Source organism: Bemisia tabaci, chromosome 2, assembly GCF_918797505.1.
Source record: "Bemisia tabaci chromosome 2, PGI_BMITA_v3".
In the NCBI taxonomy this organism is placed as follows: domain Eukaryota; kingdom Metazoa; phylum Arthropoda; class Insecta; order Hemiptera; family Aleyrodidae; genus Bemisia; species Bemisia tabaci.
This window is the reverse complement of record NC_092794.1, coordinates 383,385-403,492: the sequence shown is the minus strand read 5'-3', so window position 1 is coordinate 403,492 and position 20,108 is coordinate 383,385. Positions and strand designations below refer to the sequence as shown.

Below are 20,108 nucleotides of genomic sequence, written 5' to 3'. Positions count from 1 at the left end.
GCTCTTTTCCTCTTTCCCCTACTTTCATCGTTGTCTCTACGCACGGTTCGTTTTAAAAAATTTAAATTTTTCTGATGACCACCCGCGATTTTTTTGGATAAAAGTGTCAAGGAAGGTCTCTAGATTGAGGAATTGAAAACCGCAAAATCGTAAGTGGGGCCATTTTTTTTAAATTCGACTTTTCCTATTTTTAAGGGTAAAATGGCGGCAAAAGCCAATGTGTGACCACCAAAACCCACCGCCATCTGGTCAAATTAAGTTAAAATTCCATGTATGTTAGTCGCTGACATGTAAATGGGTGTCCTCAAAAGTTTCAAACCCTCCCTCAAAGAATTTCACCCCCTCATGCGGTGTTGCCAAGTTACGTACCCGATGATGACGCGGCACACGGGGCGATGTAGATTTTGAATTGCGATCATCACCAAAAATCATGAAAACACTTACCATTATACACTGTGTGGATAATTTTAGATTCAATTCGATAAAATCGTACGCAGTTGTCATATTTCCGTTTTTTAAAATTGCAAAATTTGGCCAGAAAATGTCAAATTTTTTATTTGATTAAAACCAGTAATTGCTTATTTTTAAGCGATATTTTCAATTGATAGACTATTAATTGAAGAATTTTTACATAAAATGAGACGTTGTCAAAGTCACTGAACTTCAATTAGGGAACGCAACTGATATATGAAAATAAGTACACACAAATCGACGAGCGGATTTGGTTCGAAAATAATTCCCGATGTTATTGTTCCTGACCGAAAGTGTAACCTTTGGATCCCCCCCCCCTTAATATCCAAAGAAAAATGAGGAAAAATAGTTTTTAATTCACGAGTAAGTAGTAAACGCGAACCATTTAGAGATTTTACTGACGTTCGCAAAGAATTGAAGTCCCGATCTCTTAAAGTCCAGCTACAAAGAGAAAAAACCTCAGGGTTCACAAATGATACGACAAACAATGATACAATGATGATGGGTTCGTGTGTTATCTATTTGTTCCAGATTTTGAAAAATTGAAAGTAACAGCAAAAATATTGTAGCGTGGAGAATAAAGTTGAGAGGTTCATGACTGAGATAGCTTTGCTTGTTCATTTCCATGTATTAACTGTGCGAGCGTTTTTTTGAGGTTCTCAGAATTTGCTTCGGAATCAAACAGTAAAATTTGAACAATTTTTCAGTTACATTTTGCAAAGAGAAGAAAAGATAACTCCTATCTTATTCAGTACGTAAAAAGAGTACTTCCATATCAAATCTAGACCGCCCAAGATTCATCTCCCGTGCGGAGGGCATTTTTGTTGCTGCTTATAAGTTTTTGGCAAACCTGCATACAGGACGAAAAGTACCTTTTTAATTAGTGAATCTTGAATTTCTTTTAAAAGAAATTAAAGCTCCGTATTTTGATAATGTCGCTGAAAAATAAGCAATTACTGGTTTTAATCAAATAAAAAATTTGACATTTTCTGGCCAAATTTTGCAATTTTAAAAAACGGAAATATGACAACTGCGTACGATTTTATCGAATTGAATCTAAAATTATCCACACAGTGTATAATGGTAAGTGTTTTCATGATTTTTGGTGATGATCGCAATTCAAAATCTACATCGCCCCGTGTGCCGCGTCATCATCGGGTACGTAACTTGGCAACACCGCATGAGGGGGTGAAATTCTTTGAGGGAGGGTTTGAAACTTTTGGGGACACCCATTTACATGTCAGCGACTAACATACATGGAATTTTAACTTAATTTGACCAGATGGCGGTGGGTTTTGGTGGTCACACATTGGCTTTTGCCGCCATTTTACCCTTAAAAATAGGAAAAGTCGAATTTAAAAAAAATGGCCCCACTTACGATTTTGCGGTTTTCAATGCCTCAATCTAGAGACCTTCCTTGACACTTTTATCCAAAAAAATCGCGGGTGGTCATCAGAAAAATTTAAATTTTTTAAAACGAACCGTGCACGGTCAGGCCAGTCGGTGATAGCTGTATGCCTTCGAGGCTTCCCTCCGGTTCCATATCTTTTCCCTATTCTTCACCACACCGCAATCGGTGGCGAGGCGTGATTAATCGATTATCGATATTTCTCCATTTGAAGCCATGGTAAAGAATCGATTATTGAGGTGTAAACACCCTGTCTATCGATCTTTTTCCATAGATTTATATGGTAGATCAATCGATATATCATAAAGCACGTCACGCCACTGACTGTAACAGTGTTGAGAGGTGTAGTGAGCCACAACGTGGACATATTGGATGAGAAATGGATCCCTTGAAAATAAAAGTTAGGTTCATGCTTAAGCGCCCGCAGTAGGTCATCTACAGCCAAGGCCAAGCTATCAAACATTAATAGCATGTGACTAGATTTTTTTTTAGCTGTAACTCAAAATTTTCGCTGATATTTTATTTTTTAAATAAATATTACAATGAAGGATGGGTGCCAGTAAAGTCTGATTTGAAGTAACTTTAGCTGCTGAATCCGAAAATGGCCTTGATTTTAAATATTATGCACCGTTTTCCCAAAAAAATTGAATCAAAATTGAATTTCCCCACAAAAAACTCAATTTTTTTTAGAAACCCCATTTTGTGGGAAGATAATGGGTCAACGCAAAAAAACTAAGGTCAATTTTGAACTCAGCAATACAAATTACACAGAAGCTTGTCAACTATCTAGTCTACCATAAAATCCACCGTGTTCAGATTTTTTTCATTTTTGGAGACCTGTGTTTTTCTATGATCAGTGACTTTTAAGTGCCTACTATTCCTAAAATATGTAACTTACTGAGCTAATATGGGCGCTTCTTAATGCTTTAGTGTCTAAACTACAAGAATACTATATGGTAGAACGGTCAAATCTGTCCACCCCCCCCCCCCCCCATGGGTGAGACTTACTTGTTTAAATCAAATCAAATGTTGCACGGTCTTAAAATGGTTCCATGTTCTAAAAAAACGCCAAAAGGATTTGGGAAAAAAAAAAATTTAACGCGGCCCGCACAGCACCCACAGATCGTTATTTTTCCGATATTTTTGGCATTTTAGCCGTCTTTTTTTTATAGTTTAGTTAGTGACAAAGATTTGACGCTAAATGTTAACGCCAAACATGGAGATGGATTAATGGAGGTGTTGCATGTGTGAGGAATTTGCGATTTGACTATTGATTCTTATGTAAAAGTCCGCGAGAAACACGATGGTCCCACTGATTTTCTCTGAAATCAACTCCCAAGCTCCAAAAACGGTCTCAAAGTTGAGGCTGTAATGATCCTGAGAGTTCACGTCTACGTAAAGACAAACTCTCCATGCAAAGATAGGGAGCAAATATATTAGCAGGGTAACTGAAAGCATAAGGGTTGCCGTGTTTTCGTTGCTGCTCGTGCTTTTAGAGTCCCCAAGTAAAGTGGCAGCCCTGTCAATGTATTTGCTCCCTATCTTTGAATAGAGAGTTTGTCTTTACGTAGAGGTGGACTCTCAGGATAGCGTGGGATATTTATTCTGGATAATACTGTGGTTTCCTTTTTTATTCAAACTTTTGGTGAAATTCTCAAGCAGATCATTATCATTTAAGTGTTTTTTTATGAGTATTTTTGAAAACAAGCAATGAAAGAGAAATTGTATTATTCTTCTTAAATTACCGAAAACTTGGGAGAAAAATTGGAATGGTGAAATTAGACCTCTTAAGTAGAAACAGTAATAGCTCATGCCTTTACGCTCATAATTTCAATGTGACTAACTTCATACCCTAGTATTCTATGCTGAACTTTTATTGAAAAAACCTGAAAAATTTGGATAGGGTCTTCTACTACATGAATTCGTTGCTCATTTTGATCAAAAGTAGCACTGAGCTTACTGCCAAAGCCTGAAATTCACTCCTGCTTGACTGACAAAACTTGTGTAACAATTACCACGATTTGTGTTTCCTACGAGCATTCCCTTCTTGGAGAGGGGTTCAGAAAAGTTTGGCAAAGCAGCACAAGTTTACGCTATTTTCAGGTTCAAAGTTTATTAATCGTACTGAGTAAAAATTGTAAAATTGAACGTATTGAAGTGACCGACAGACTTCTAAAATTTAAGAAAACATAAAAAATTAAAGCCTTTAGAAGCATCCAAGCACCATTATTTCCATGAGAACCGCGTCAGTGCTGCGGTTTACACGAGCTTAAGACGTGGGTCTAAAAATCCATCCTAAAAAATAATCAGACAAGAACCTGAAAAAATAAGAAATAACGAGTATCAACACAGCCGACGATAAGGAAGACGTATTCGGGCCTCTTTTTTAAGTTTTCTCCCGAATCGGGGCGACACCTCATTGGCAGCATACAGCAGAGAATTGAGCACTCACGCTTCGCGTCATCGCGCCTTCAATTTTTCAGATGCAGCACGGACGTCCATCAAGTACGAATAGTTGTATTGTAGCGTTTTGCCGGCAGCAAACCTTTCCCGCCCCAAATTCAAACTCCGACCGGTTGTAGCCCCGACTACCTCAGCCCGTACCCTGGCGGAGGCGGTCGGAACTACAACCAGTCTAAGTCACCCCTTTCTCTCTCGCGCGTCGCGTGTTCGCTCAGTGTTAAAAATGTGAGTATCTTTCTAGAAAGCCACCCTTTTGGGTGGCAACTTAGTGTTTCCCTTTCAAGATGTGAGTTGTGGTGACCGGCAGGCCACGAAAGCCAGCCCTACTTCACTTTTTCTTGTTTCTTCAGTCTTCCCTGTGGTGTGAAACATCGCTAGGCGATGTTCCACCCTCATGGGTATCCCCTTTCTTTTTCGTGTTGAGAGTCTCGTTCCAGCTCAGTATCTCTGCGCCGTGGTGAACGCGCACCTTTTCCCTCCCTCCACATCCATATTGTGTTTGTTTCCGTTTGTCTCATTCGTAATCAGAGACAAGAGACCCTCCACTAGTATCTTGGCCATTGTGGAAGCTTTTACTTTTGGGACTTCAGCACTCAACTGTTGACTTACCTACATGGTTGATGTTCAACGACGTGTTGGCAGTTACGTTTTGCAAACAAGCCGAAAATGGCCGACGTTTCGGAAACTTGTTTGGCTCATGACGTCCTCCGGAGCTCATCATCGACCATGTAGGTAAGTCAACAGCCGAAACTAGGGTGATGACTGTTGCTCCCTAATAATTGTCCATAAGGAATTGTTGAAACCCCGAAAGTAAAAGCTTCCACCTGTCGCTAGGAGGCCAGTGGAGGGTCTCTTGTCTCTGTTCGTAATAGTGCTTCAGGCACTACGTGAATATATCACAGCTGAAGGTAGGAGAGATGTGTTCGGGCCACTTTTTAAAATTCCCTTCACACCTCATTGGCAGCATATAGCACAGCATTGAGAACTCACGCTTCGCGTCATCGCGCCTTCAATTTTTCAGATGCAGCACGGACGTCCATCAAGTACGAATAGTTGTATCTCTGCGCCGTCGTAAACGCGCACCCTTTCCATCCCTCCACTTCCATATTGTGTTTGTTTCCGTTTGTTTCATTCGTAATGGTGCTGCAAGCACTACGTGAATAACACAGCCAAAGGTAGGAGAGATGTGTTTAGGCCTCTTTTTTAACTTTTCTTCCGAATCTGAGCGACACCTCATTGGCAGCATATAGCACAGCATTGAGAACTCACGCTTCGCGTCATCGCGCCTTCAATTTTTCAGACGCAGCACGGACGTCCTTCAAGCACGAATAGTTGTATCTCTGCGCCGTCGTTAACGCGCATCCTTTCCCTCCCTCTATTTCCATGTTGTGTTTGTTTCCGTTTGTATTATTTGTAATGTTGCTTAAACTAGAGCGGGGCATTGCGAGTTCACGACTCACGCCATTGCGTCTTACATTTTTCATGTGCAATCCATCTTGCGAGAATAGTTGTATTGTTTTTAATTGCCAAATCTTCATTATTTTTTTAAACAGTCAGTTAATCGTGTCAGATATTTAAGTCAAATAAGCTATAGGGTACCAACCCCTATGAAGCTCCTTCCTTTTGGGTGCTTCAAATGCTAATCAAGGTCATCTTAGCTCTTTCGGAAAGAGATATGCCACCCTCCTCTCAATATTCTCAGTATTACTTGGTTTTACAACATCTCGATTTTATTGTTGAATATTTGGCGTTTGGCCCATCATTGACCCTGAAAAAATAATTTTTTCTAGCTTTCTCATTATTTCCTCCTGGTTCCTAACAATTGGCGAGATGCTTTCTACCAAAGTTAACTAATATTGAGGATTTAGATTTCTTCAATACGTCTTCAAGGACAGGCGTGTCAAATATAGCGTAGAATATTGTACTTATTTTTATTAAATTGTTTTTCAATTAGGTCAAATGAAATATAGAAATCTCATATGGAGCCAGACTATAGCTTTGAAAGGCTTTGGGCTTCAACTTTTTTATTTTGTTGGTATTGATGTATTTTTGTTATATTTTGTTTCTACATTTCTGTTGACCTATGATTTTTTTGAAATGCTGTTTCATTTCTACTCCTCTACTGAGGATATAAATTATTTTAATTTCAAAGATACAAAACTTACATCTTTATTTAGGAGTTTTCTTCTTCCTGATTGATTTATTCTTTGAATTGATCACATTATTGGAAGGAACTCATTTCTTGAGACAGAAAATACATTTAATTTAAATTTAATACAAATCTTCAATAGCATTATTTAGTACTATCCACGAAAGCTTTCGTAAGAGCAAAATATTTCATCCACCAACGACTGAAGCATTATTTACAGTTTCTTTATCTTATCAAGTTATGCCATTATATCAAATATTTCTTTTTTTTGGGGGGGGGGGGGGACGAGTATTAAATAAAAGGAAAGAAAATACTATGAAGATTAAACACGATTGAAACATGATTAATATTTTTTTTAATTTCGTATCATAATCAAGACAATACCTGATAAAAGGAAGTGATCCATAACAAACGACTTGTGTTACACAAGTTTTGAATATTTTGATTTTTTAAAAAGAAAGTAATATTAAAAAGAAACAAAAAGTCGAAGTAATTTTCAATTAGCTCAAACACAAAGGCTGGTTGCCCCCCAGGCTTGCATGGCGCCTTACACTGGCGCCTAGATGTCAGCAGGGCCAGGGCGCCAAGAGCGATGGATCTTCTGTCCTCTTCGAAATGAAATTAAACTAACCGACTGTTGACCCAGTGAGACAAGTCTTGTCCTCCGTATCAGTAAAAGTGGGCGACGGATTCGATCAGATATGACGTGTGATCGTATATTCCGGATAATCGCAATTTGATGCATGCTGCAATGAGGGGAAACGAAGATGTGAGAGATACGGTCGGAGAAGGTGCGATATCAATGAGGGGAAAGGCTTTCTTCACTAACATGACTTCGAGCCCGGGAAATCTCCTGTGGTCAACTGAGTCATGTACGGCGGGTTACGGAAAACTATTTTTCGCAGGAATAACGATCCCGCTTGTACATGATGTGATGTATACATAATATAAGAATACTGTGGTGTTGGTTGGTGTTGTTTGTGTTTCCTATTATTATCCGGATTTTTTTTTATCCGGATCGGGCACCAATTAATCCGGATAATCCAGAGTCTACTGTAATTTAATTTTCGTTAACAGTTTACGGTTTCGTAAACGTGCTCTGGACCACGCTATCTAACCTGTTGACGATTCCGGTTGAGAGAGTGAAACCCATCAACAGTCCTGTAAACAGGCCACCGTGCTCCGATTGGTTGATGAAAATACCAACTTCGTTAACGCGCAGGACAACTGCTTACGGATTTCGTCAACAGTTAACGAACGAAAATGCTTACACTTTGACCATGCGCCGTCAGGGGTACCGGTACCTCTACGCCAGGGGTCCTTGCCTACGCGTTCGCGAATCATAACAAATCAACCGGCTGTTATCAAATTCACCTTTTGACGAAGATTTCATTCGTTTTGGCATATTCTCTGAAGTGTTATTTGTTCGACTAAATTATCTAACCCTGCCCTACAAATATCTCGACCTGCAATCCCCTTGTGAGACTGGCAAGTCCGGACATACCGTCCAAAAATGTGATAGTTATACAGGTTGTAACAACAAAGTGGCGACAAACTTTCAGGGGTTGTTCTGCAGCTCAAAACAGACAGAAGAGTCCATTACCAAAATCCTCCAAGATGCGTGGTTCTTGAGTTATGGGGAGTTCAATTTTTGAAGAACAATAACGTACGTGTTCGGTCATGACGTCACAGTGGCTATCTTAAATGTTGAAACCCAAAAACAATCGTGATTTCGCAGGACGTCCCGCGACGTACAGTAATACGCTATCATTTTTAGCGGTTAATAACTCCATTAGGAGGGATTTTACGAAAAAAAAACGAAAGAACTTTTTTTTCAGCTCTTAATGAGAACTTGACGAAATGACAAATGTTTTTGGGTTCTGACAATTAGGATAGCCACTGTGACGTCATAACCGAACACTTACGGTATTTTTCCTCCAAAAGTGAACTCCCCGTAACTCGAGAACCACGCATCCTGGAGGATTTGGTACAAGACTTTCCTATTTGTTTTGAGATGTCGAACAACCCCTGAAAGTTTGTCGCCACTTAGTTGCTGCACCTTGTATGCGTGTGTGCCTTCCCTTTAACTGTAGATTTTAGTTCTTTAATTGAAATCGCCGTTTTTTCGGTGTTCCTCTGGTTTTTTGAAAGCTTTACTCGTGCAATTTATAAACTTACCAAACTTTAGTAGTGTTTTGGAAGGAGCAACAGGCTGATATAATGTTTAGCAAAAGCTGAGCTTAGCGTGTTAAAATTCTCATGCTCCCTCGCCAAGATTCCATCAAGGCTTTTGATTCACTGCACTATGGTACGCACTGTGAACAGCTAAGGGACCCTGTGACTCTTGTTTTTCTACTCTGAACAAATGCTAATACTCAAAATCATATGCATATCAATCTTTATCAATCTTATCAGCAATTTCCATTGGTCTTGGTTATTGGTTCTCAATTTTTTAATTACATAGATTTTGATTTATCCAGATCAGATCGATTTCCAATTGTCCTGGATAATTGAGACCCCATTGGGAACCGAATTGGGAAGAAAAGTCTCATCCTACTCATTAAGAGGGAAAAAGTTGTGCAAAAATAATGACAAAATTTGAGTTTTTAGAAAGTTAAAACCGAGGATAATAATAGAGCCGGTTCATATTATGCCTTGTAATTGAGCACAGTTAAAGTGGATTTTCTCTGAAAGTCTATTCTTCAAGGTCACTATTTTTTCTTAGCAGAGCAGTATTGTGATATTTCTCCAGTAAGGTCACTGTGTCCTTCATCCAGCAACTTTATTCTTTGTAATGCAGGTGATAGTCAAACTTGGGGACAGTGGAGTTCGAACTGGAATCAGTGGAGCTGGGGTTGGGGGCAAGTTGATCCAAAACTTGGAACCATTTCTCCTAATATAGATGCATCTGGCTATGGGGCTTCAACTCCAGCATTTACACCTGCTGAAGTGGTGGCAACTCCAGCTCGCTCCTATAATCAGGTATGACAATGGAGGTACTTGCAGGTTTTCATCTATATGTGATTGTTGTATCAAGCTGAAAATGTGTACTCACCTAAAAAACAAACAAGAGCTGCCAAATTGGACTACATTTGCCACGGAGAACAACTATTTATGGTTCTTTTAAGAAATAAAAATTGGACGGCATCAAACAGAAAGAAATATAAGTTTATTAGGAGAGGAAAGGTCCATTCACTTTAGAGCCACTATGCTTAGGGAACTCGACGCCAGTGCATACTAAAATTTTTTGGTAGAAATTCATGATCTAGGAAAGGAAATCTCTGATAGCACGTTTTGCAATCCAGGGAACCACATCTCTACCTATGAGTCCGTATGAGCTTGTGTAGGCTGTATTTCAAAACACTGCCGCTCTGAAGCCACGAAGTATTCCTTCAGTAGCTGTCTTTATGCAAAGTGCTATCCATTTTTGATATTATTTGATCCATACAGAGAGTTGCTCATGTGAATGAGCCAGAATTACTAGTCCGTATTGTTCAGTGTAGTCCAGTACTTCGGCAAAGTTTTTTAAACAAATGATTCCGTTTTGTTACACTATTTTTGGTAATAGTTTAAAGTACTTGGTGCAGAATAAGTGTATTTAGTTTTCCTAAAAAGGAGTGCATTATCTGAAAGTTTTAGCAAACGCACAGCACATCGCACAGATGCAGTTTTTCCCACAAAATAATTAAAGCACTCACTTTCATATTCTCTGAAATTAAGCATGGTAACAGTAATTTTCACCTAAAGTAAGCGCACCATTGGTATTTATTTTTTTATTTTATTTACTTTAATAAGTGTAAAAAAAAAGCAAGAGTATGAAAGCTAGTCGGATTTCACCAATTTTTTTATTATGTACTATCACTATAAATGGCAACTAGGGACTCTTTGATGGCTCCGTGGCCCAACCAGCCAACTTTCCTAGGGCCTCTGCACCTCTCATGCACCGGTTTTGGATAGCAGGAATATTGAGAGCAATTTTAATCATGTTTTTGAACGTAATAAATGTAAAATAAACAAAATAAAAAGTCGGAATGAAAGATAATGTAATTGTATAAATTAATCAAAAAACATTTACAATGGTAGGTGAAAACAATTAATTAAATGATTGTGTCGATCCCTTATGAAACAAATCAAATTAATTGTGAAAACAAAAACAAGTAAATGTATAATTAAAACGAACAAAAAGCCAACGCAAATTAAAGGTACGGCAATTAAGACAAGGAATGCCGCCACGGAATCGGACGCGGCGGCGGACGACCCGAGCGAGCGAGGCGTCGAGTAAGTTTCTGCTCCGCCGTGCCCGGCAACTAAGCAGCGGAATCGCCTCCAAAATTCCGTCGTGTTCGTTGGCAGTCTCGTCATAAGTATCCGATGATGATAATTCGCAAGTGTGTGTTGTGCCTTGCTACAATGAACACTCACAACGTTTCAACATCTCCAATATTTTTTACGAGAATACCAATCAATATATCCGTTTGTAAAATTTCTAAAAGTATTGTTGAATAAGCAAAAAAATGTTTACAAAAAGTCAAAGATAAGCCTCCTATCCACAGTTTCAAATTAACGAATGAAACATGAGCAGAGAGTTGCATCATTGCAAGCAAAGACACGCAAACATATTGGTCGATTAGGTTTCTCTATAAATATAGCAACGTCTAAATAAATTGTTCAGGTGCCGAAAAGCTCTAAAGTAGTTATTTCGTTTTAAGCGCGCCGTTCTCGGGACGGCTCGCTTTCTGCAATCGGTGTGCATATACTTTCTACAGTTATCCTTCACCATTGACCAGAATTAGGATTTCGATCAAATCACGTCCTCCTCAGCGTGGTCATTTTGCAGGGATCAAGTAGCCGCGTTTTTTTTTTTATCTCTGTTGCTGTATAAGTAAATGCGCCAGTGCCAGTAGTTGATTTGTAATGTGTGAATCCTAAATTTTCTATTTTAATTATTTTATTATGATCTTTTTTCATCAACACGTTTGAATTTCGCGGTGAGTCATCACGTGAAGTCCATACAACAGCTTGTTCGATTTGGTGCTCCTGGTTTGACCAACCAGTGGGGGGATAATTTTAACGTCTCACCTCAACATTTCAGATTCGAAAATGAAAAGTACTACGCATTAAACTAGGTGAAAAATTACTCCTAAGGTATCATTATACCGTTAGAAGTCAAAATCAGAAGTTTATTTTAAACGATAGGTTGTATTTTAATAGTTATTGTAAATGATAACATGTGAGAGTTCCTTTGTTACGTATTACAGACACGGCCTTGTCGCGAAGCGTCCTCGTTCAATCGCTCCGCCCACTTCGAGGTGGGGGTCGGGTCTTCAAATTTACCAGTTGAAAAGTGCTGACCACGAGTTTCAGTAAGCACTGATTGTGAGTTTAATGTAGCGGAATTTGCAAATCGTGTTAAGCATTTATCACTATAATCCTTGATTATAACTAATAGTGAGTCTGTGTGAGGAAAAAATTCCCTAAGGGAGTGGTGGATGCAGCTGCTCGTGTTAGTATCCATGCATGGTGTCCGTAAAGTAACTTTTTTTGAACTTTGAATGTACATCAAAAATTCAAGTTGGAGGTTGTAGTGGGATGCTCCTTGATGAATTTACTGGCAATTCCAAAACAGTTGGTGGGATTTTTTTAACATAATAATCGCATTTTTGCGGTTATTTACGGGTTAAATAGCAAAATTGGCTTAGGAGCAACAAATGAAACTCCCCTCCCTCATTCTTGCATTGACCAATCTAAATTTTTAGCTTGTTGTTATCCAGTAAAAGATGGATTACCTTAAATTTTCATGCCCATGCAAGCTTTTATGCCCCTGTGCAGCGTTACCAAGTTGTGGACTCCAAAATATCGAATTTGATGATGAAGTGAAGGTTATGAGATTGGATTTCCTCCAAACTTTTTCGAGAAATAAGCACTCTGAGAGTTTGCGATGAGAAAATGCTTATTTAAACAATTACGAAATGTGGTGTTGTCAATTTTACGATTTATAATTCGTTGAAATGACCCAAATTGCATTCCAACTTCAAGTGTGGTTTATATGTTTTTTTGGACAAACTTTGGGAGGAAAATTTTCGATAAAAGTTTCAAGGTATTGGTTGTAACAGAAACAAGGTTTGGCGGATGGGAGAATGTTCTGTTGATTGAGTAGATTCAAGAACCCTCCATCTGCCCTAACCGCTCGTTTTTCCCTGACTCGTTGCTTCGTCCGGCTTCTTCTGTTGAGTCAGCTGCTCCCATGATGTAAGTAACAGCATTATTTTCTTAGTACTTGAATGTATAGAGTAGGGAAGAATCATATTAACCAATATCGAATGAAATAAAAATTCAGCATTGGAAGTTGGATTGCGATTCGGTTCATTTTGACGAATTACAAATCGTAAAATTGGCAGCACCGCAATTTGGAATTGTTTAAATAAACCTTTTCTAATCGGAAGCTTTTAGATTGCATATTTCTCATGAAAGAACCCCGCTTCATCCTAATAGGAAATCTCCCCCTCCCCTCCCCAGTCAAATCTGATGAAACTTTGATATGTTGCGGAACTAGTCATACTGATCAAAAGCTCTCACGGGCCGAAAGAGATCCCATGTGCCGTTTTCGTGATATTCGCCGTTTTATATGCGTGAACGGAGGTTCCGCCGGCCGGACCATTGTGTGGCACTTCTCGTACTCTTCCCTTTCAGTCCACTCCGACCGTTCTCTGCTTCCCCGCCACCCGTATCCGTATTCCGAGGCTCGGACTCCGACGCTCACGAGGCTTTGCTCATCGGCACCGGTCCGGGTGGTCTTTTCACCACCCAGACAAGACCACCCGGGCCGCTACGAATAACAGAGGGAATAGACCCCTTTGTTTTTCGAATCATAGAGGGTCCGTAATATTTACTTCTCAAAGTTCAAATTATAGAGGAATTTCTCCGCTCAATTTAGAACTGAAGGGCGTCAGGGCTATAGAAAAGGGGGGGGGGAGAGTAAAATATTTACATTAGATTTTCTTCCAATTATCGAAAGATTTTTAAAGGAAGACGCTTTTACTTCGAATTAAAGAGGTTGTTGAGTCATCAAGAGATCACTGTAACAGTTATCAAGTGTCAACATTGGATTTCATTTCAGGAATATTGGACCGCACGTAATTCTGATTCATACGTCAGAAACAAAGGAGATACTTGGGCAAGCAGCTCCCGAAGAGGATCAAGACGGCGCTCCAGAGATCAGGAGAGGAAAGAGGATACTGAAGACTCAGAGCCGCCTGTTTTAGGTAAAGTTTATCAGCTCAATTCCATCTTTATCCTTTTCACTTGAGAATTCTCTCCGAGTTCTTTGCAGTCTTTTGAGTCCGGTCATGGAGAGCCCGTGTTAGTTGTTACGGTCGTCCTTCCCTTATTTTTATAGACGGCCTTGATCCAGGACTCCTCCCACTCTCCTGGAACCTCGTCACCCCTGATGTATCGGTGCATCTGTTTTCTGAGACACTCGGAGAGCTTGAAAGTCCCACTTTTGACCAACTCAACAGGAATTCGACTTAGGCCCGGTGTTATGCCATTTTTTAGCTCTTTGACCGCTTTAATTACGTCCTTTAAGTGGATTTCCTAGTTGTTCAAAGTTCCGTTGTCTGTGATATTATTTTGTAACTCTGAACGACTTTCTGTTATTTCTATTTCTCTATCCCACCAGTACGGGCGCTGGTCTTTCTCACTGGTGTTGTAAACACTTAGGGCCTCTTTCGCAGGAGAGAGGATGCATTCTTAAATGAATTGATATTGTTCTTTGGTGGTTCCAGCTGATCTATCCCCCAGCGTATCCCCCAGCATCTAAGCGTTTCATGTAAAGAGCCTCTACGCCAGGGTGCTCCAAACTTTCAATGTTATGCCGCACTTCTTTTTCTTGCAGTCCCTGCCTCTGCTGTTGTTGCTGCATCGGCTGTTTGTCCTTTCTGCCCCTAACGGGGAATGCTACATTTGCTCTGAGAAAATGATGATCACTGCCATAAGAAAGTCCCTTGTAAACTGGGACTTGCTGCCCTTTCAATTTAGTTGCATGCCTTACTATCATGTAATCGATGATGGATTTCAATCCTAGAGTAAGCAGGACCCAGGTATATTTATGAATGTCTTTGTGCCGGAAAAAACCATTCAGAATTTTCATCTCCATTTGAGTACAAATTTTGATCAGCCAATCTCCATTATCATTGACAGCATCCTCCCCGAATGGTCCAACAACTTCACAGTTAGCTTGTCATCCTGTTCTGCTGTTCATATCACCCATAACTAAGGTTGATAGACCTGGATTAGTCCGTCAGGAAAGTTGAGTGTGATAATCTTTCGTGAATCGGGGGGGGGGGGGGAGGGCTGTCCGCATTACCAACTGATTTCCCCCATTTGCTTGTCCCACCCTGCTGTTCTTCTGATGCGATTATTTTGGTCTTAAGCAGATAGGGGAGATCAGGGAGGATCTATGCAACGGGGCAGTGCAAATCGCGAAAACGTTGGGAAAGTAGTGGAACAACAAATCCAGGGAATCCGTTACCAGATTGGGAAATTCCAAAGAACATTTAGCTAACAGACTGACCTAGGTCTACCGACCTTACCCATAACAATTACTTTTCTGCCAGCCGCCATCTTTGTGATTTCTTCATTCAGATCTTTAAAAAATTGGCCCTCAACTGCAACAGTTGCATCATAGTTTACCCCGGGAAGGTACTGAAAGCAAAGATTGAGGAAGATCACAAAGCAGAGAAGCATGCTGGTTTTATAGCTGGCAGGTCTACAAGAGAACAAGAGGAGAATTTACATCGTTGTAATCAAAAGCACTCTTATGTATGGATGTGAAGTTTGGCAGCTGAAGAAACGGACACAGGGTATGATAAGAGCAACAAAGATGGATTTCTGGAGACGGTCGGCTGGAATTTCTGAAAGAGATCGGGTCTGCAATGATAGAGTGTGTTAGATCATGGGCATCGAAAATGACATTGTATTTGATGTCATGAACAAACAGCTTGTCTGGTGTGGTCATGTTAACATGATGATGGAAAAAAGGCTGCTTGTGAAGTTGCGTAATTGGGTTCCTCCTGGGAGGAGACGAAGGGGACGCCCAGTGAAATGGTGGTGACAGGGGGTTTTAGAGGAAATGAGGGAGTGTCAACTGCCTGAGGGGCTTAAGGAGGATAGGGGACTTTGGCGGCTGGGTGTCGTTGAGTGCCCGAGAGCGCTTGGAAAGTGGCCTTTATGTATATATGTTCTCTGCAATGACTTATTCATGAAATCCAACGATACGTTTTTTCCAGTTTTAATATCCTATTTTTTCTCATTTTCAGATGCTGCCAAAAGAAGGAGTTTACCCGCTTGGATTCGTGAGGGGCTGGAAAAAATGGAAAGAGAAAAGCAGAAAAAAATTGAACAAGAACAGTTGAAGCAAGAATGTCAAAAGCAAGCTCTAGAAAATGTAAAACAAGCAAGTTGTCTGGAGCAATCTAATGACCCCAAAATACTAATGAAAAGTAAATTTGTAAGTCTTTTCATGAAGTTTTCTTTTCCCACACACGTTTTTTGATATTTCCTGTTAAATCAACTAGTAATAAAGCAACTTAATGTGAAGTAACGTTCTATTGCATGAAGAATGTATAAGAGAAATACTGTCTCCTTAAATTTCCGCATTCTAAAAATGTCTACTGAATGAAGAGGAAGCCATCTATGTCATATGCTGATCGACGCTGCCTCTGTGATCTATCTTTGTGTTGTAGTAAAATCATTTTTATTATCCAAAAATATACTTTAGTCCGGTTACAAGTTTCGAAAATTTGAACAATTACCATAACTAGTCAAAATGCGCCGAAAAGCGCCAAAAGAAGGCAAAATATCACCAGGAATTTCTCGATATTTTCACGGTCTAAAAAGCACCATCCGGGAGAGGGGTCCAAAAACCAGATAGCGTAATTATCCGGCCGGGTACGGATACCCGCCAAATTCGTATCCGGCCAGAGTCGGATATCTGCAATGCGGTTGGATAATCGCCGGATACCCGGCCCAACTCTAATACCTACTTATTAATTGAGAAAATATGCGATAAGTAAGTCAGTTACTAGCACTTTTCAGGGATTGGTATCTTAGAGAGACCTTCGGTCAATTATCAAGTAAAAATTTTCAACCCTTGATAAATAAGAATGAGGAGCTTTAATACATTTTGAAGATTAACAGATCTTAAAATGTAGTCTCAAGAAAAAAGTGATTTAAGACTGTAGTTGCTACAGAAGTGCTGAAATAAAGTCCTGTTGCCCTATTTTCAACAAGAAATTAGGTGCTCAGCAGAAATAAACATATTTCTTATGCCATTGCATTCATCGACAACTTTTTTTTTTACCATGCTCCTTACAGTATGGTGTAAAGTCCGTTGGAAAAAAGTTTAGATGTTTGCATGCTCTAAAGAATAATAAACTCAAAAGTCATCAAAATAGCTAGTTTAAAGTCATGCCACGCCAAATAGACCAATTTTGGTATATTTTGTGCTTGACTACTTCATTCACGGTTGGTTCTTGAATAACTCATTATTTCATCCAGAGTATGACTCAAAGTAACGTTTTTATGAATTTTCAATATGATCTGATAGATTGCTGAGTGATGAAATTTAGTATCGAAAAGCTTGCTGCTAGCATCAATACAAACATACTGTACACATAAGAGGGATGATGTAGTTGAAACAAATAAACAGAATTATTTTACCTTTTGAAGTAAGTTTACAGTGTAATGCCTGTAACAATAACTTTAACTCTTTTTCAATTAACTTTCTCAAGTAGGTAACTGTATTTTGAAATTGAAATTTACTCAAATATTAGGTATCTGAATCACTCGAGTAATAAATCTCGGAATTTTAATAGCACATTCATGTGCGTGGGTACACTCAATAGGCACGATTCACCCCCCGCCCCCTTACTCTAGTTAACATGGAGCCTTCTCCCTTGGAAGTATCCCACAGTTTGTCCATCCTTATCAATATCAGTAATGTTCAGTTTCATACTACCTCCTTGGGGAAACCACAAACAATTCTGAGAACCTCAAGACATCGCTGGCACAGTTATCACACGGGAATAAGCAAGCAAACCTATCTCAGTCATGAACCTACAAAGATCATTTCCCACACTAGAATATTTTTGCTGTTACTTTCAATTTTTAGAAATAAGGAACAATTACATAATACACATTTTTTTCATTTGTGAAACTTGATCGGGGCTTCAAGATGACTCAAGTGTCAATTTCTAGTTTGGAGGAGGAAGGCATCGATGTTTGCGGTTGATAACGCTAACCTACTTAAACGTTGACGTCATTGAAGGATGACGTTAATCAGATATATTTGATGATAACGAAAATGGTGTAAACACTTTTTTTTTATTTTTTTAAATTGATTGGACCTAGCTCTCTACCCCGCATCCTTTGAATCTCCTGCCATATCGTTTGTCCAGTACCTTCACTTAAGGGCCAGATACACGTACGCGCTACACGTGCGTCTTGACCTGAAAAAGACCCGATCCCATTGTGAACGAGTTACAGGCTGCGAGTTGCAACCTGATTGGCTACAAAGATTGCCAAACACGGCCGAGGGTCTATTCGCCGCTTAAGAACCGCGTCTAGCTTGCAGGTGTATCTGCCTCTTTACCCGCAGATGGCAGAGTACGCATTCCTGCAGCCTGATTGTTGAAACTTTAACTGGCCATGTCGGGAAGATAAGACAAGACATAACCCTATCTGCGCCGTGTAATGTATCGATTTTCGATTCTTGTCGTACTGACATAAATTTCAACAATCAGGCTGCAGATCTTGTCCTGACTCGTTACCACCACACTTCTGTTACATCACCAGTGGCGATGCGTCAATAATGGAGTTTCGATGTTTTGCCGTTTCAAGCTGTGGTTAAGAATCGCTTTTTAAAGTGTTCGTTGCGAACATCCCGTTTAATGATCCTTCTCCATAGGTTTAATTCGCAGATCAGTCGATAAATTGCAAAGCATGCCACGCCACTCCACTCCTCAGTCACCATCCGACTTAGGTTGGATGTCCATTAAATCAAATACGGTGTTGCCAAAGCGAACCAACAATTTAAATATTTCTTGGCACCATTAGACAATGCTGTAAAATGATGGGTCGAAGATCAATAAGTTGGCTACTCGACACCACCGTGTTTGGGTTAAGTCACTCGATACCACCAAGATACTCGATACCGCCATAGGTAGGTCAGGTCATTCGCCAACCTTTTTAATCGTTCGGCTGAGGTGAGGTCCGAGATCGATAGTTTAGTAACTGGATACTACTGTACTCAGGTTAGGTCACTCGATACCACAGCACTTTGATAAGGTTAGGTTGGGTCCAAATCGATAGCTTGAGACCGATAGGTGGGTTTAAATCGATAGCGCGAAAATCGATACGTGAGTCGATTTCAATAGCTCGAAGATTCAAAATCGACATATTGAAGATCGATTTATCGATTGTGCCCAGGTACTCATTTCCGTACTACTTAAGTCCAGTAGACAAATCTTCTTGATAGAATTCTGTAGAATCCTCTGGTTATAGAGTCTATGTCGTTTTTTACGTCATTATCAATGTTTTGTCATAGGATTCCGATTCTGAGGATGATGGAAATGCAGAAGCTGATGCCTCACAAACATATGAAAAAACACCAAACCCAAAATTCAAAGGACCATCTACTGTGAAGTATCGTCGCGCATTTCCATCCATTGATCGGATGCCTCTTTCAAATGCTAAGTCAAAGGAACAGATAATGGAAGAAACTGTAAGTATACTCGAGATGCCCTTCGTTTTTGAGAAGTATTCCTCGGGGCTAAGTGTAGAAGTTACCAACAAGCAATAATTGATTGCTCATTTTTAGCCTTTTTAAGTTCGCCGCCCTTCATGGTTAGCCAGGCGGCTATGCCCACTGAACCCTCATCACTCACTTGAAGTGAATGATTGTAAAAAGCTTTGGAAACCACATTCTTTTCTACCAAATCTCTAACATTTCGAATAAATTCAAGAAGGTTCTAGAATGTTGCAGCAGATGTGTGAAGCAAATTAACATGAACCAAAAAACGAAAGGAATTCGGCAACCTTAGTGGTCAGTGGGCTGCTAACTTCAAAGTGGGCCTAAAACTCGCTTTTTTCGAGAATTATAACGCAAGAGCGTGGAATAGTTGCGTATCGGCACAACTTTGAAACCTACTTATCGAAAGGGATTTTCCTTCTAAAGAAAGAGGTTGAACCTCTCGGTTCTGTGAGAAATTACTTATTGTGTCTTTTTTTTATTCTACAGTACTTTTTAAGCATGATTGAAATCGGTCAGAGTCCTTATTTTGTTGCGCCCTAACTCGCTTTAAGTTGTGAGTATGAAGTTTTGGATTATTAAAACTTTTAGGGTCTCTCATGCCCCATATGCTGAAACTGCAATTGTGAATGGTACTTCGATGAAATTGTCGAGGTGCCTTTTGCAATGGGTCATTTGCGCTGGTCTCAGCATCGTGTACTAAATCTGATGCTTGATTCTTGTGGATCAGCTAAAAATAATGAGATCTGTTCAAACAGCAACTCTCTACGATCAGTTTCAACCGAATTATCGCAATTTGAAAAATTCTG

At 39.7% G+C, this 20,108-nt stretch overlaps 1 protein-coding gene across 5 annotated transcripts in view; it reads left to right on the top strand.

Annotated features, from left to right (window-relative positions):
* Nucleotides 1-20,108, top strand: part of LOC109031989 (uncharacterized) — a 65,280-nt gene that overhangs the window by 16,120 nt on the left and 29,052 nt on the right. For 4 of the 5 annotated variants that reach the window (XM_019043862.2, XM_019043861.2, XM_019043859.2 and 1 more), the window contains exons 4-7: nucleotides 9,292-9,473; nucleotides 13,609-13,753; nucleotides 15,809-15,999; nucleotides 19,096-19,272. In XM_019043862.2, the coding sequence (XP_018899407.2) occupies nucleotides 9,292-9,473; nucleotides 13,609-13,753; nucleotides 15,809-15,999; nucleotides 19,096-19,272 (695 nt within the window). Of the gene's footprint in view, nucleotides 1-8,735; nucleotides 8,800-9,291; nucleotides 9,474-13,608; nucleotides 13,754-15,808; nucleotides 16,000-19,095; nucleotides 19,273-20,108 lie in introns of those variants that run through there. The other variant, XM_072296488.1, reaches the window with a different exon arrangement.